Source organism: Anser cygnoides, chromosome 7 (genome assembly GCF_040182565.1).
Source record: "Anser cygnoides isolate HZ-2024a breed goose chromosome 7, Taihu_goose_T2T_genome, whole genome shotgun sequence".
NCBI lineage: Eukaryota > Metazoa > Chordata > Aves > Anseriformes > Anatidae > Anser > Anser cygnoides.
This window is the reverse complement of record NC_089879.1, coordinates 15,539,139-15,556,381: the sequence shown is the minus strand read 5'-3', so window position 1 is coordinate 15,556,381 and position 17,243 is coordinate 15,539,139. Positions and strand designations below refer to the sequence as shown.

The window sequence follows — 17,243 nt, the reverse complement described above, 5'->3', positions numbered from 1 at the left end:
GGAAAGAAATGATAAAGGAAAAAAAAAAAAAAAAAAAACAGGAATGCCAGTCAGGATGGCCAATCTGGACTTGTCAGGAACAGGGTCAAGTTGTCAGCACTATCTGAGACAGACATTGATAACAAAACATATTTTTATGTTTCTAATGCATTCATGGGAACAATCCTGTCTGAATTCATATTCAACATTGATACGTTTATTGCAATGTTTTTCCTGACTATTTCAGAATGTAGAGAATCATACTTACAGTGCTTTCAGAGCTAGCAGCTCAGAAAAAAGTCCATTCATGAGGCTTGAAAAAATATTACCTGACAAATTCCTAGAAAAAAGAAATTTACAGTCAGTTACAGCAAGTACAAGAAAACAAAATTGTTATATAGTATAATTTTCCAAATGCTAATTAAAAAAATCTGCTTTCTTGACAATAAATGCGTATTTAAATTTGTACATTGCTTTTTCATAAATAACAACAATCAAGTCAAATCATGAAATTTTACTCCTTTTATTTTCACAGCAGGTATACATACAATTCACTCTGTCTAATAAACAGGAATACCAGTACATATTTAATAGAAGTAATATATTCTAGAATTTAAATGGAATTATTCATACAATGATTAGTCAGGGAGACCTATGTTATAATTTTACTGTACATGTAGAATGCCACTGCAAGGTAAAGAAATAAAAATATCTTAATTTAATAACACAGAACTCAAGCAATTTATGTGAATACTAATGAGTTTTCAAAGTGACTAAACAGTTTTAATGCAAAGGACTTTAAATAAACAGATCTTTCCCATCCTTAAATTCTTAAGGACATTTCCATTTTAACTACTATTTTACTATATTTTTGGTCTTGATGTTTGAATAGTTTAAGCTGAATACTTGCATACAAATGTAATTTAATATTGCCTAGTTTAGTAGTATTGTTGTGCCAGTGTCCTAACAATAAAAAAACATAAATGCTTAATATCAAGTAATACTGCCTTTTTCTATATCAGTAAACCAAAAATCAGTGCAGTACATGCTTAACATTTCATAAAGCATGAACTATGTAATTTTGAAATATTGATAATACATTCCTTTCTATCCAGCGCCTGAAGCTACATATCTGAATTCAAGGATGGCTACAAAATTTCAGCTGTTGGTGAAATTTCATATTTCTTCACTGGAGACTTGTTACATATAGAAAATAATTTATTCTGCCAAAGAGAATTGATTCATTACTTTTTCATTGAAAATTTTGTTTTTATAATCACTGATTTTACTACACTTATGACTACAAAGTAAAGAACATACATTAAACTGAATATCCAAACTCAGATCAGGACAAATGTTCCAACAAGAGGTAAAAGATGTGAACCAACTTCATAAAGCAGAGAAAAACGGAAATATGAAGCATGCTTTCTACAGAAACATTTACAGATACACAAATCAATAACTTCATAAACAAAAGAAAACATTGCAAAGTTGCAAATTATGTCAATAAAGTTATGGAGCCTTCTTGAAACAATAATTAATCTTATTTTCACATTCTAGACAATTCTTGAAATGCATTTTTTTTCCAATCAAAAAAGAAAAAAAAAATAAATGAAAATGAACACTTGAAATTTCATGGTAGCCTAAAGCAAAACTCTGCTAATACAGAAAAAATAATTGGCTCAGCTAAGTTAAGTTAAATTATTTCTCATTATACTGAGTGACAATAAGTTGTTGCTATAATTGAGGTCATTGCAAGTATTTTATTTAACTGTGCACCTTTAATACAGTTGTGGTGCAAAGCTCTTGGAAATGGAAGGGCTTTCAAATATATCTTGAAGTGTGGGTGGCCTCTTTACTTCATATTAAATGGAGCTACTGATTCTTATTGGACATAAGCCCCGACTAGGTATATGCTGCAGCAGCTCAGTGAACCGGGACCTCAAAACAGCTAAGTCAGAAACTGATAATATTCACACTGAAGTAGATCAGAAGAAGCTCTACTAATATGAAAGCTGTTACAGTAGTATACAGTTACTGGCAGAGGACAATCATGTTGAACTGAAGGACAGTGAAAGCAATCTGCCTAACCTTGCATGGATGGCAGTCAGGTGGGAGAAACACGGGTTTCTTTTTAATCCCATACCCCACTACAATATGACAACACTTCCAATTTTATGCAAATCCCCTTTTTTCCCTTAAATAGGTCACCAGACTTCATACAGCAAAATAAAAAGAACATCAACTCTGAAATTTGGTAATTCTGGTTGGACCAAAGTTTTATGTCTGGTCAATATTTTAGAAAACAAGATGAAACTGGGAATCATTTCCATGGCTGATATATCAGGGTTGAGCAGATGTATAGTAGCTATGCACCTGCCAATGATGCCCATCCTACATCTATTGAATCTACGTACTTTCCATAGGACCTACCAAACACACAGAGATACCTAGCCAGAACTGACTTTTGTTAATCTGAAAATGTATGTTCTACTAACAGATCTGTAGTTTCTTTTTATCATGACAGAGAAATACGTAACCCTTTTCTTCAGTGGTTTTGCCAAGTGCTGGAATAATTGAGTTAAAGTTGGAACAAAGCCAACAAACCAGTTTTCACATTCTTTCATATTCTTCTGCTAATGACCTGGTTTGAAGTTTCCATATTACTATTGCAATTTAGCTAACCAGGATCACAGTGCTTTTTAAATGCTTTACAGGGCTGTGTAAGTCAGAAAGAAATACAGTTATATGACCAAGAAACTCCTAGTTACAATACAGAAGACTGGATCTCCAGCACTGGGAATAGCTTCTTCTCTAAATCTTCAGATGCATTCTTAAATCATCCCAATAACTGAGCACTTTTGAGCTAGATATCTGCAGCATGCTGCAGATTCTTGGTTCTCTTGGTTCACATGCTGTTTATATTCTATATTAAAATATCTCCATATCCACAGTTCTGTGAAATTCCACTATTTCAGATACCTTAAAACCCCACTCTAGCTTGATTTAAAAGGACATTTGTTCTAAAAACATCTCTATCACCTAGTTTCCAAACATTTCAAACGTAACAAATTAATGCACTCCAAAGATGATAACACTTACAATGCCATTAACTTATTCCATTAACAGAAACATGTGCTCTCTGTTATATCAGAAGTAAACCATTTTAGTTTTATGCACAAGGTCCTGCAGTTATTTTTTCATATACCAAAAACTCTAGTGTTTTTACAGAAATTAATAAAACACTTCTGCCAGAAGCTTTAATATAAATAACACACAACCATAAAACAGTCAAATGTATCTTGAAGGACTGTTTTCAGGCAAAATACAGGTGGAAGCAGGCGTATATGAATATGAAGCATGCTTCACTTTTATGAGCAGTATTAAAAAGCAGAGGCTGAATGCAAGGGTGACAGATTCATCATCTGTGCAAAAAGACTAGGATGCGAGAGCTAAAAAGCTACAGCAGAAATAGAAAGAGGACAGGTTCTGGTGCATGCTTTCACTGTGTTACTGAGATGGGGTCCATACAATTCACCATGTTACTGGTTTTGTACTTTATCTCTGGCACCATACAAAGGGATTATTTGCTCCAATGACAGCTACAAAGTCACACGAGAATTTATGGTGTAATATTATCATAAAGTTAACTGCTGATGATGATTCAGAGACAGGATGACAAATAAATCAGATGTACTGTAATCAAACAACTGGAAATAAAGAGGAAGGCTTGTTTTGAACTTCCAAAAGAAAGATACAGTAGTAGCTATTGAAATAGGTTTAAGGCTGCAACATTTCTGAACCTGAAGGGCTAACATGAATGACTAATAAAATGAAATCTGGTATATCAGTACAGTGGCACCACCCCAGTACTCCACAGCTCTTGATATTTAGATTAGGTATAAACAGAATTAATGAGGATGGCAGCTTGTTACCTACCAGAAATATATTTGCATACATCATTCTGGAACAAAGCACTGAAACATGGCCACTGAGGGGCCAAAGGAAATTTGGAAGATTTGTTGCATTCAATTATGTCACTCCTAGTTAGAGTATGTGCACCTTATCACAGCATAAACACAGCCAAATGGTAATATATAAGCCAAAAACGTTAAGCTAATATATTTGAAGACAACAAATCTTCCCTTATGCTGTCTGATGCACTGTTAAATCCAACTGTCATATGATGTGAAAGCATTTTGGAATCATTTTCCAAGTACAAATCATCAAATCCAAGAAGGTGTAAAAATTAGATCAGTCTCAAGGAACATAATCACAACTCACTGGCTGCAGTAATTTCAGGAGCAGAGCTGTATGAAATTTTAAATTTCATTAGTAACTTGAAATTCAATTCCTATTCACTAAAATATACATCCTGAATATAATCTGACTAAAAGACTTTTTCTACATACATTATCAAAAAGCTTAGATTTTTTTTTGATTTTGTATGTGTGCATCTTTTCAAAACAATACTGATTTATTTTTATTTTTTATATAAAATAAATTTAAGAAGCCAGCTGTCCTGAACAAAATAGACTGCACAAAATCACCAAGCCCTTTGAAGACTCCTTACGTTATTCCTGAACGTTCAGGCAAGTTTCATCCTTCATTTTAGTGAAGAATTTAAGCATACCTTTACCCTACTGAGTTTAGATATATTTATCACATTATTTAATTAAAAATTTATGTCAGTTCAGGCCTAGAGCTGATCTTGTGCCATTTTTTATTTTCCAGCTGAATCAGACTTAGATTTTACAAGGCCAAGCATACTGCATTTTGTTCCACCTGATTTTGTGTTTGTAAAGAGTACAAGGCAGCCTCATCTCTGTAGTTCACAGAAGGTGCATAAAGATTTATGTCCTTTGCTCTTTCCAGTGGACTCACGGCTCTCCCTACTGGTTTTGATAACAGCCTGCAAAGATCCTTCTGTACTTCATCTCTGTTAAATTAGCACAGGAGAGCTTTAATTACCACAGTCAACAACTGCATAAATTAGAGTATACGTATATATCCTTATAGTGCTCCTTTAGTAATCTAAACCATACTTGGTGGCTATGAAACCAGTTTATTCTTAAAGGACTTGTCTTCTTTTCCTTAGTACAATTCTATACACTGATGTTACATTAAGTAAATGCTGCTCCATACCATTTTCAGAGAGCATACTCCTGAAATGATAAGTAAACATAATACAGAGATATCAGTAACAACAGAAAGGTGACTTACTCTATTTTACACATTATAATAATTTGATTCTGCTTTTTGTGTACAAAATTCCAAGGTGGGGAAAGACCTAGAAAGTATTAGAAAGGTAGCAGGTGGCATCAGCCTGAAGTCACCAAAAAATCACCAGTTCTTACATCAGAGGCAAACTGAGATTACCAACTCAAATAATTATCATCAACATTATGCCATTAATCAGATTTCTGAGATTGAGGAGCAACTGGCAAGGATCAGTTCCTCTTGACTGAGATGATAATCTGCTGCAACACATTGATTGATCTGCTGCAATTCTTCACAATATAATCACTGACCCAACAAGAGTAATGCTACTTTTGACTCTGGTTTGGTAGGGAGGACAGTCCATATAAAAGAGCATAACTTTTGATACAGCAATCATGAACTGATGTATCTGAGATGAAAGGGAAATTTAGACTTATCTATGATTAGGCCTTTGACTTCCAAAGGACAGACTTTTGAAATAATAATAAAAAAATAATAATGTAACTGGAGAGGAAGTATTTAAGTACATGTACTGGAATACAGGATAACCTCAATAGTGTAATCGATTGTATAAAGGCAATTTAAAACCCAAATAAGAAAATTGGGAGACAGGTAAAGGGAATAAATAGCCAAATCTTAAATCATGAATAAGAATTCAATTTTTAAAAAGATCAAAGAAGTAGAGATCCTATAATAAGCAGAAAAGGCTAGCAACAATCCAGAAAGGGATTATGATTACCAAAAATTAACTTACTCTTTGCAAAGTCTGCTAAAACAATGCTTGTTAGTATATTAAACAATTATTATTACAAATAAGTAGTGAAGAAAGAGTAAATATTATACATAGCCTAAGTATATCTCATTACTCCTATGTCTATCTGTTCAGTAATGGTGGTCTTTTGGATTATATGTATTTATGGGAAAAGCATACATTAGATTCCAGAAATGATCTTTCTTCCTAAGACCACGTACAGTATGACTTGTAAACTGCAGAACTAGTTAAAATCCATAAAATACCTGGGCAGCTAGAGACCTTCTAGGCTAGTCCCAGTCAAAAAAGACATTAGTATATTTATTTTTTTCCTGTTTACGTAGTATCATGTTAGATGTATACTAAAATCAATAAATAATTTTCCTTGACTAGAAAATCCGTGATCTTTTCATATGCTTACATGATACATCTTCAATAAAAGCCTTTTGATTTTTTCCTCCATTTGCAATTTCCCAACATTTTTTCTATTTTTCTTTCTTTCAAAACCCAGTAACTGCATCAAAACAAGTGAGGTAAGGCTAACAGGTCTACCAGAATCATCATTTTTTCCACTGACATACGCACATAACATCCGTAAAGAAAAATGTAGAAAGAAATGAAGACCCTGAGGCTAACTGCATTTATTCTAAGACACTGCAAGCTAATAATGGGAAGTATAGAAGGGACGGGAGTGAGATGTTACTGGTGTTCTGCAGAAATCATCCTGTGACTATTCAGTGCTTTCACTAATGATTCTGTTTCAGAAATGTAAACACATGAAAATAAAATCTGGTAATAACAAAACCAAGAACTGGTCAATGTTAAGAGAACCATAGAATCATAGAACCATCTCAGTTAGCAAAGACCTTCAAGATCATCAAGTCCAACCATTAACCTGACCTACCAAGTCCCATCATTAAACTATATAAATCCCTTAGTGCCACATCTGCACCTTTTAAATACCTTCAGGGATGGGGACTCCACCCCTTCCCTGGGGTTCCAAGCCTTTTCCAATGCTTGACCAAACCCTCTGTGAAAAAATTCTTCCTAATGTCCAATATAAACTTCCCCTGGTACAACTTGACTGTTTCCTCCTGTCCAGGAAGTCACTTTGTACAAGAGGTGAATGCTCTTGATGATGAGAAATCTAGTAATCTCATTAAATAATATTATTCAAAGTGAAAAGTGTAACAAGAATGCCACCTGAGAATTACAATTAAGAAGGGTATAATTCAAATTTCAGCTATAAACCAGAGCCACAGAGGAAAACAATAAAGAAAGCCCTTAGCCTATACCTGCTAGGAAATGAAAACTAGCCCCATATTGAGGAAAAGATAAATATTTACCTAGGATGCACAAAAAGACTAGGTGCAAGAAAACACAGTGTTAGTGATAACATACAGGGAACTAATGAGACTTTGGATCTGCACACTCAGAAAAAATCTACAAACACTGGGACAGGGACTGAGTTAGGATACTAGAATGAGCAGGGATACCTAAATCTTTACAAAAGGAAACAGCAATGCTGAGGTCTGTTCAGCCTGGAATCCACCAGGCTTTTAGTGGACATACATGCCCTTTTCTGACATCTCTACTACAAGCAAAGGATATGGATATAGACTGCCATACTCATTTCTGATCTTCAGAGGAAAGCAATAATACAGCCAAACACAGTCACAGAACAAATGCTGTACACTCACCGTGAGTCACTTTCTGTTCCTTATCACCACAAGATTGAAATTCTGTATTTAACTTCTAATTGTTTTTTAAGATACAGTTTGGAAGATTAACGAATGGAATTTTTAGATGTTTTCTTGAGACAGTAGGGATTTGAACAGTTTCTAATGAGGTTACTCCTAGTGTCTAGAAGCACCTTCCATTTAATAAGGTGGCTTCAGCAGTTTGAATTAAACACACCTTCTATGATAGTCTGATTTCATAGTCACAGTCACATCCAGTGTGCACCACAAAAGGAAACCCAGCAAACCACAAGGGTGAGTTGGGCTTGCCAAGTTTTGGAAACATGTCTGAGTAAAAGAGGGGTTGTCTCCACCCATTCATCAACTTGCTATCAAGGCTTTTCCTATAATCTGTTCTCATTTGTTTACATCAGAGAAGATTTGGCGTAGTTACTCTCATTAATGTGATCAGCAAGGCATGCCAGATTTTGGCTTTTTACCCAGTGTCATCTTGACCTCATGGCAGATCTTTCTAGAAAGAGAAGATTTCCCTGTTTTTCCGAGGAAATGCCAAAACTGACTGGAGAGGAAGAAATAACGTATGACATTTGTAACATACTACGACACAGTACAGGATTGATTTCCCATTCAGGAATGAAGGTAGATGTGGATAAAAATACAAAGCCCTCCTGGATCTGGCCTTTTAAACCAGGATCCTGTCAATGCATCCTGTTGAGACAAGTGTATAACAAAATATTGTTTCCTCCATTTATTTTTTCAGCCTCCAAATATTTGAGACCTAATATTTTCCTGAACAAGATAGGGCTTCTATAAATTCAGTAACCTTGCAGGGATTTTTATTTTATAACGTCCATAGTCCCTTGAATTCATGTAAAAATTTTAACAGCATCCTGCAGCAAAATGTTCCATGTTCCACAGCTTTGTCTTTTGTTAAAATAAAATCAAAACAAGTTGTCGTCGTCCCCCCCCCCCCCCCCGCATTTGCCTCACAGTATTTTCTGTACTGTGAGAGATGATGAAAAATTGGTTGCTGTTTGTCTCTGTATGTTATTCAGAATTTTAGAGTCTTGTATCGTACTTCCTTTCCTCTCAATTGTCCCTTTCCCATCCAGGAAATTTGCAACCGACTTATTTATTCCTAGTACTTCCCTATACTATGCCACAGCTCTCACCAATTCTTTTTGTTTTTTTTCTATGAACCTTTTCTAGTTTTGTTCATCTTTTTGAGCTGAGCAGACTGGAATTGCCCATGTTATTCAAATTGTAGGTTCTTGGCTTTTGTCTAGTAGAATGCATGTTCTCTGATTTGTTCTCACATCCTTTAATATTACGGCCTAATTATTATTATTATATATATATTTTTAAGTGATACTAAGTACGGAGCAGATGTTTTACATGGCATCGTCCACTATAATCTCTAAACATCTTTCCTGAGTTTTAATAGTTAGCCCAGAACATACAGTTGGTCTTTTTTCCTCCCTTGTATCACTTAATGTTTACCTAAATTTCATCTCCCTTTTTACTGTGAAGTCATGGAGTCTTGTCCATTACTTCTGTCCTTCCTCAAAATCAACCTTTACCCTGATTAACTCAAAAATCAGCCTAATGCTCTGATTAACTTCATATCTTTAGCAAACTTGTCCATTGCACATTTTATCCCTTTCTCCAAGTCATCTGATTCTCTCTAAAACTGAACATCCTGGGTATACTATCATAATCTTATTTTTTCTGATTGCTCCTTCTATAATAGCCTGAAAATCTATTGATCACACATGCTCTCTGACATGTTTATGGATATGCAAATTGATTGCATGTTCTGGTGCAGTTGTATGTGATAGATTAGTGACTTAGAAAGTACCATGACAAAAAATACGCACAATACAATACCTTAAATGGACAGTCTAATTTGATATTTCTGAAGCTATCAGAACTATCCTGATATTCCAGATTTAATTGATACACATTTTTTTTCTGTTTACTTACATTCTTCTGTAATACTTTTAAGAACAAAAAATATATATAAAATTCTAATTGATCTCTAATGGATAGAAAGAGCAATGTATCCATTTTCTAACCAGTGTAAATCTCAACTTCGTGAATCATCATTTTTGTGCTTGACCTTTATTTGTTTCCAAGACATGCAAACACAAATGTCACATTCAGTCTCTTTACAATGTGAAAATGAAATATGTTCAATTTAATTCTTTGGAGTTCTGATAGATTTTACATTTACAAATAGAAATATCAACCTCAAAAGGTCAAGTAATTACAATCATGGGCTCAGAAGAGACTCTTTGTTTTTATAGGAAGAGTATATGAAATTAATTTTGATATAATGAAAGTTTATTGCCAACTATACTCAGGTAGGCCATGTAACAGTATGGATTTCTCCTGTTTAAAACAAGAATGGTATTATACTCACAATTTATGAAGACTGTTAAGTCCAACAAACATTTCTGGTGTTAGGCAACCAATTCTGTTATTTGAGAGATCCCTGAAATTAATAAATAAATAAATACATAAAAATAATAATAATAATAATTATAATGGTGAAACATTAGTTCTGTGTTATTTGTATACACATCCACATAACCACAGAGTCTCTAATTTTAATGCCTAAGGTATTAGAGAGACAAGTGAGAAATAAAGCCTTTTTCAGTAGTATAATTGAATTAAACAGCTTTCACAATTTTAAATAAATGTTATTAAGCAATATTCCACAACTAAACATACCACACTCCAATTTATACTAATTGCATTAAAATGTGATTTTATGTAACAAATAAATAATCTTCAAAATATTTTTCCTTATCAAATTTACTTGCATCTGTTTGTTTACCAATGAAAAATGTTATGTATTCTGCATTTTATTGTATGCAACATTCAACCAAGACTGACATTTTTACTGTTTACTAATGCCTCAAATCATAGACAACATCATTTCTTGCTGAAGAAATCACATAAACCAGGGGGCAATTAAAGTTTTAGCTAGTAAGGTCAGTCTTGCTAAGTACTTGACAAACTCTTCTAACACAAATACTGTGTCTGTCTCAGACTACAAATGGTGCAAAGCATTATGTTCTGTAACTCCTGTCTACAGAAAGGTGGATGAACGCTTTTTGTACAACTCATACATACAACAAAATGCATAGAATCCTTCTAGAAAGGAGAGAAAAATAGGTATAAACAATTATCTTATGATAACAATGGAAATACTGCCCTTGGAGTATTCTGAAATAACGTTTAATTTTCAAATGTTTGATTTTCAACTTTGACTATAATATTCCTTCTTATCAAGTATTGTTTTTATATAACTTCAGTTATGTAAGGATTTTAAGTGATTATATATCTTTTAAAATGTTAAAATTTATCTGAACATTCTGAATATATTTTTGTTAAAGAACCAGTGGTAGTCTTCTAAGTCCTTTGTTGCATTGTGCGGATTCCCTATTTTTCTATTGCTACATGAGAACACAAAAATCAAAACAGGAGAATAAAGATAAATCCAGTTGCTGCTTTCATGGAGACACATCCAATCAGCTAGAATGAAAAGTCAATTTCTTCAGAATTCACTACAAAGGCTTTTACCATCAGACAAAGAATATACTGTTGTGCAATTAAATGATGAAATATTGCATTAGAATGGAAATATTTCTTAAATGCTAATAAGGGATATTAAGTAGACAACAGCTGAAGAAAATAATCTGGATAACAATATAGTGCATTAATTGCACATTAGCAGTTATTCTTTAAATTTTCCTAATGAAAGCTACGTAGAAGACCTAAACATGCAAACTTAAGGCAAACACATATATATTCATATTTATCTTTCTATAAGAAGAGGTAAACAGTAAACAAGAACCCACACAGAATTCTCAGTTGGGTAATGCTTTATTTTGGCCTAAGCAAAGTTTGAACACGTACAGAAGAAAACGCATCACAGTGTGGAGCATAATTTGGGTAGGAAGATTAAATTTCACCTACACTAATCAAAACAAGTATATATTTCTCAACACGTGACACAGCAAAATAGTATTTTTAACAAAGCAAAAGGCTATGTACGTATCCTCTTCTCAAAGCCTTTTTCAGTGTTATTTTCACAGTAACATGTACATGGCTGAAGTCTCTATATTGTAAAACCTGCTTTTTAAAGCAAAAAGAAAAGACTGCTTCCTGCGCATTCTTCCAGAATAATACATATTATATTAGGTATAATTCAATTCATAATGTACAAAACTGGTGTTCCTTTTCAGGAGAAAGACATCCAGCTTAATAATGTTGACTTGTAAAATTGATGCTAGAGAAACCAAAACTCTCCCCTGTTGAATAACCAAGTGCTGTAATTCTAGTGCTTCATAAATTTTCAATTTTCATCAATTTTGTGTGTACCTTTTTGTGTAAACCCTTGAAATAATTCAGTTTTTCATTCAAATACAAATTATAAGAGTTCTCCAAATTATTCACAGAGAACATTTTGATGTTGACAGCCTGCAGTTTATCTGCCTGACTTGCCATAGTTGTATCTCCTGCAATTGCCCATTTTACATCAAATTCTACTTTTCACGGAATCATTTATATTTTATGTGTGAAATAAGAGGATATGAATGTAAAGTACAGTCATAAAGTAATGATTGTATTCAGCATTCAACAAGAGTTTACACTATTTATTGCTTTTGCTCAATTGTCTGCTACTCTGCACAACGGAGTGCAGAGATTTTTTTATTTTACCATGAAACTATAGCGACTTGTATGAAATGCGACAATCTAGTAATGAATCAACTCATTGTCTCTCAGTTGCTCCCAGTGTTACTTGCTCATACCAGAAACAATGCTATGTTTTTGTTGTTGTTGTTGTTTTGCTTTTTCTTTTTAGATTTAGCATGAGACATCGCAACATAGCCATTCCTTGTTTGCTGAAGAGAAATGTAATGTCACTTTTCACAAAGCCTAATGACTTCACCTTCTTGGACTTCGGTAGCTGACCTAAGGCTTCACCTGTGCAGTCTTCAAATGTGCAACCCAGGACTTGTACAGGTTTCACGATTTTCCCACCAGAGGTCAGGGTTGTGTTATTAGAGTATACGGCCAAAGCAATAATTAGAGCTCATTTTGATCACTTCATTTGTTGTTATCCCTATATACAGAGTGAGCAAGAAAGTTTCAACTTTATATTTTTGATGGCATTAAAAAAAAAAAAGCATATGCTGCTCTGACTTCATACATATCGTGTCTTTGTAATTAAACACTAAAACTCACTGCTAGGTGTGTGATCAGAGCTGGAAATCTTTTATTTACATCATGCAATTTGATAATTTAACCTCAGAGCAAAAAAGCAGAATGATCCATAAATTTGTTTTTCTGTAGATTTGCATTACTCCTCATTTAAATCTTAGCATTCCTCTAAAATAATATTTTCTCACAGGTCTCTTCACACATGAGACAGCATACATGATGGCTAGGCAGACCTCTGGCAGGTACTGCCTGCCTTCTTAGACATTTGGATGCAGTCACTTGGAAAATTATAAAGAAGAGGGTTCTTCTCACCTCTTCTTCAAGTTGAGAAAAATTACAGAGGGTCTTTAGCCCTTGTTAATTTAAAGGAAAAAGCCCCACCTCAAAGACATGTAGTAACTTTGATAAGTTCTTACAAATATAGCTTAATAATCAAGCAGTACTTCTGAAAGCACTTTGACAAGATTTTCAGAGAGAGGAATGCAAGAATGATGGACAGGAGATAAATTACATAAGTCTCTTTCTTTAAAAATAAAAAATAAAAAAATGAATAAATACTACTAATAAAAAATATCAAGCAAAGTCAATGTGAGAGATAAGATTGTAGACAAATTCTGAAACAAATAAAGTTTCCTTTCTAGGAACTTATTTTACAGAACTGGCCTGTGATAAAAATAAGTAAATCTTACATTATGAAAAAAAAAAAAAAAAAAAAAAACTTATCATAGAAAAAAGTAATGTTTACACTTACTTACACCACTTAGTTTTAGTTCTGATGAATGTCTAAAGTGATGTCTTGTCTGCTAAATCAAGGTTTGTTTTAATTCTGCTAATTAGATTTGTTTGTAGATGTACTCTTTAGGATATTTATTGAAGAGCAAACATATTTAAATGGGGAAAAAAAGGGGGAAAAAAGAAGGGAAAGGAAAAAAAAAGCATGGTATATGTAAAAAGTATACTCTATAATTTTCTATTCTACAGCCAGTGTCCTTATGCTATTAATATGCTTGTTGGCATATTTGAGTTGCCCAAGGATAGAAATGTTGATACAAATGCAATTTTCAGAATAATTCAAATGGAATTAATACTTACAGGCGCTTCAGCTCTGAAAGTCCATTGAAGGCCCCTGGCTCAATTGTGCTAATCAAATTATTCTTCAGATCTCTAGAAAGACAAAATAGGAGGAGCAATTAATTATCACTTTACCTACCGTATTACTGCTGTACATACCGAGTGAGAAATGTAATGGGGTTCTAACCTTTGTCTTTCATAAAAAAAACAAACAAAAACTCGTAAATAATAACACTAAAAGCATTACATCATTTGCAGTTTCTGAAAACATATTTTTCTAAGTAAGAAAGTAAAGATTAGGTGCTAAAAAAAATGTTTTTAATTATTCTCCTATTTGTAATTTTCAAAACAAGCTTACCAGCCACTCTTGCCCAAGGAAAAAATGTTTTAACCAATGAGTGAATAAAATAGTCAGCAAAACAAGGGACTTTTAGTTTGCTTATTCATTGTGCTATGCACTTAGCACTTAATAAATTTCTCATTTTCACCTAATGTAGGCAAAGCAGCTGGCACGTGAGACATAAACAGATAGGTCAAGTTTCTGTCCTGAAATACAAGCAATTTCTCATATTTGGCAGATAGGTGCTTCATTTTGTACTTGGTGACAATCCAGAGGATCAGTTGTTGTGCAGATAAAGAATATTTCACTGGCATTAGCAATCTCATCTGCTCTTGGCACAGTGCTTGGGGCCATGACACTGCTCTCAATTCAGTCCCCACAGAGATTTACTATTGAATTGTCTCAAGACTCTTCATGATGTGAACTCTGAGGAAATGCCTTCAGTGCAATTAGATAAGCAGGCCTAGGAGATGAACGCTGTAAATTCTTGTAGAGTCAATGTTCATCTTCTGACAATTTACAATTCATAGGGAATGACTGGTGTGCAATAATATCAGTATTGTTTCTCTGACTGGCCACTTCCAGCATATTACAGCACATACCAGCAACTGCTTGACTGCCAAAGGATGGATGTATCAGCAGCTGTGTGAGTCACCTTATTTATGACTATTTACTTTACTGCAAATAAAATGCACACTGGGTGAAACTGTAGTTCCACTAGGTGTGATTACACTCAATAGGGCAATATTTTATCACAAATATTTAGCTTACACTAAGAAAAATTTTAATTTGAAAGTCCAATTAGTTCCTAATAATAAATATATATATATATATTGTTTATCTTTTTTGCAATTTTGAATACAGTTCAAAAACTTCTGCATCAGATCCATTTTGTTTTAGTGGTGATGCTGATGAGTGATATGTCCCTAGCGGAGATCTCAGACTCTTAAAGGTCAAGTTCAGGTTTCAGCTTGAATCATGTAACACTCAAACCCCTTAAGAAGGTGAAAAGACATTCAGATTACTCATGTACAAGTTCTCTCTTGCCTATAAGAAATGCAGGGCTATCAAAAGCACAGCTGACAGAAACCGAGTATGTGGTGCACCTGATCTTGTGACATTACTGAAAAAAAAAAAAAGAAAAGAAAAAAGAAAAAAAAAGGAGAAAGGTAGGAAGGGAGCTAAATATTTAAAACTTAAATGGAACAATAAGTTGTGTTTTGAGTCTTTCTAAAACATAAATACTGCAGACCATACATGTTTACTTATTAACAGTGTCTGTGATTAAGTACTTAAAATGAAGTAACAAGGATTCATAAAGCTATGAAACAATTTAGAAAAATTTATAGCCATGCCTCTGCAAAAAACAGTGGATGTTTCTTACTGTTTTTACCTTAGCTTGTTGTTTGATGTTTTGATTATCTTAGCTTGTTTGATATTCCAAAGTTCCTTTTATTTCAGTTGCTGTTTTTATTAATAAATCATTATTCATTAATTATGCAATGCCAATAAAATATGCTAATCTAAGCACTATTTATATGAGCCACAACAACACTGGATGCTAAGCCAGTAGAAAGCACAAAACCCAGAAGTGTTCCCTTTTCCCTGTTACTCCTGAGTCTGGGAAAAAGCCCATAAACTTTCCCGGCGTGTCAAGCAAAGAACGTTACGAGCCAGAGGCAGCGACAGAAAAGATGGCACTTGGGAGGGGAAAGGAAAAGGAAAGCAGCTGTTCAGGGCACAGATAAATGTGCCAGAAAGGAGCAAAAGCTTGAAAAGGACCTTGATAGAGCTGCACACTCTTTGACAACTTTACACATAGGTCCAAGCTCTTTTCTTTCTCCTGGAAATCAGTAAGTACAACAAAGGCAACAGCACAGATGACAAGCCTAGTGCTTGCACTGGTTCTTATGGACAGTCTGGCAAAGAACACAACAACCCCACAGACAACAAAGAGGAAAGAGGGACCGCAGCCATCCACCTGTGGGTACTCTGCCCTACTCCCTAATCCAGGCAAAGCAGTTTTCTTGCTTGCTTTGTCTCTTCCTGCTGGATTTGGATGAAAGCGACAGTTGCTGATCTAATCAGAAGTGAAATACAGTTGATGATATTTGTTATCACAAAAACACTCTAAATATTGAAGAAACTTCGGGTTTTGTTGTTGTTTTAATGTTGTGGTCATTTTCATCTTGGCTCCCTGGTACCAGCAGCAGCTACTAGATTATCTTTCTTCTGCTTTTATATGGTCTACAAATTGTGATCATTCCTTCAGACATCTAACTCAGAGTTTTCCATACCTGCTCCTAAACAAAAGGCTTGTACAAAACTTTTGCAGTCTCTTCTCCAGAGTCCAATCGGCTTGCAAAGACAAGTGTTTATTGATGTGAGTGTATGTGAGTGTACTTTCCTTTGATGGTTTAGGATTATTCACTGCGTGAGCCAAAACCTTTTTTTTTTTTTTTTTTTTTTAATAAACCTCCAAATATTCATACTAAATCATCTGGTCTACTCTCATTCTGTTCACACCAAACATCAGGGCTCAGCTTTCTCTAGGCAGCGCTACCGACAATATCCTCAAGAATGAAATGCAGACCCTTTTCCTTATGCAGTATGCTAAAGCAGGTCAGAGAAGTCAAAGATATTTCTTTGGTTTGTAGAAAAGAGCCACATGGAAAAGAATGAAAGGACACTGTTCTCATTATCTGAACTTCTGTATTCTTGGAACTTAAAAGACAAACAAACCAAAATAAAACAAAAAATGACAATAACAAACAGCCTGATACCATAGACCTTTTGGATCTGTGCTACTTTATTTCATGCTTCACACTGGGATCCATCTGAAAAACTACTTAGAGGCATAGTTCAGAGCAAATACACACATTTCAGGCAGGGGAAACTGACAGTTTTAATCTTTACACCAATTACACACATTGTCCGTTAACTGCCAGCT

At 34.2% G+C, this 17,243-nt stretch overlaps 1 protein-coding gene across 5 annotated transcripts in view; it reads right to left on the bottom strand.

Annotated features, from left to right (window-relative positions):
• The window catches only part of ADGRA1 (adhesion G protein-coupled receptor A1), a 281,000-nt gene that overhangs the window by 168,751 nt on the left and 95,006 nt on the right, over positions 1-17,243 (bottom strand). For all 5 annotated transcript variants that reach the window (XM_048060556.2, XM_067000767.1, XM_048060559.2 and 2 more), the window contains 3 exons: positions 13,975-14,046; positions 10,073-10,144; positions 248-319 (listed from right to left, as the gene is read on the bottom strand). In XM_048060556.2, coding sequence (XP_047916513.1) covers positions 248-319; positions 10,073-10,144; positions 13,975-14,046 — 216 coding nt within the window. The remainder of the gene's footprint in view (positions 1-247; positions 320-10,072; positions 10,145-13,974; positions 14,047-17,243) is intronic.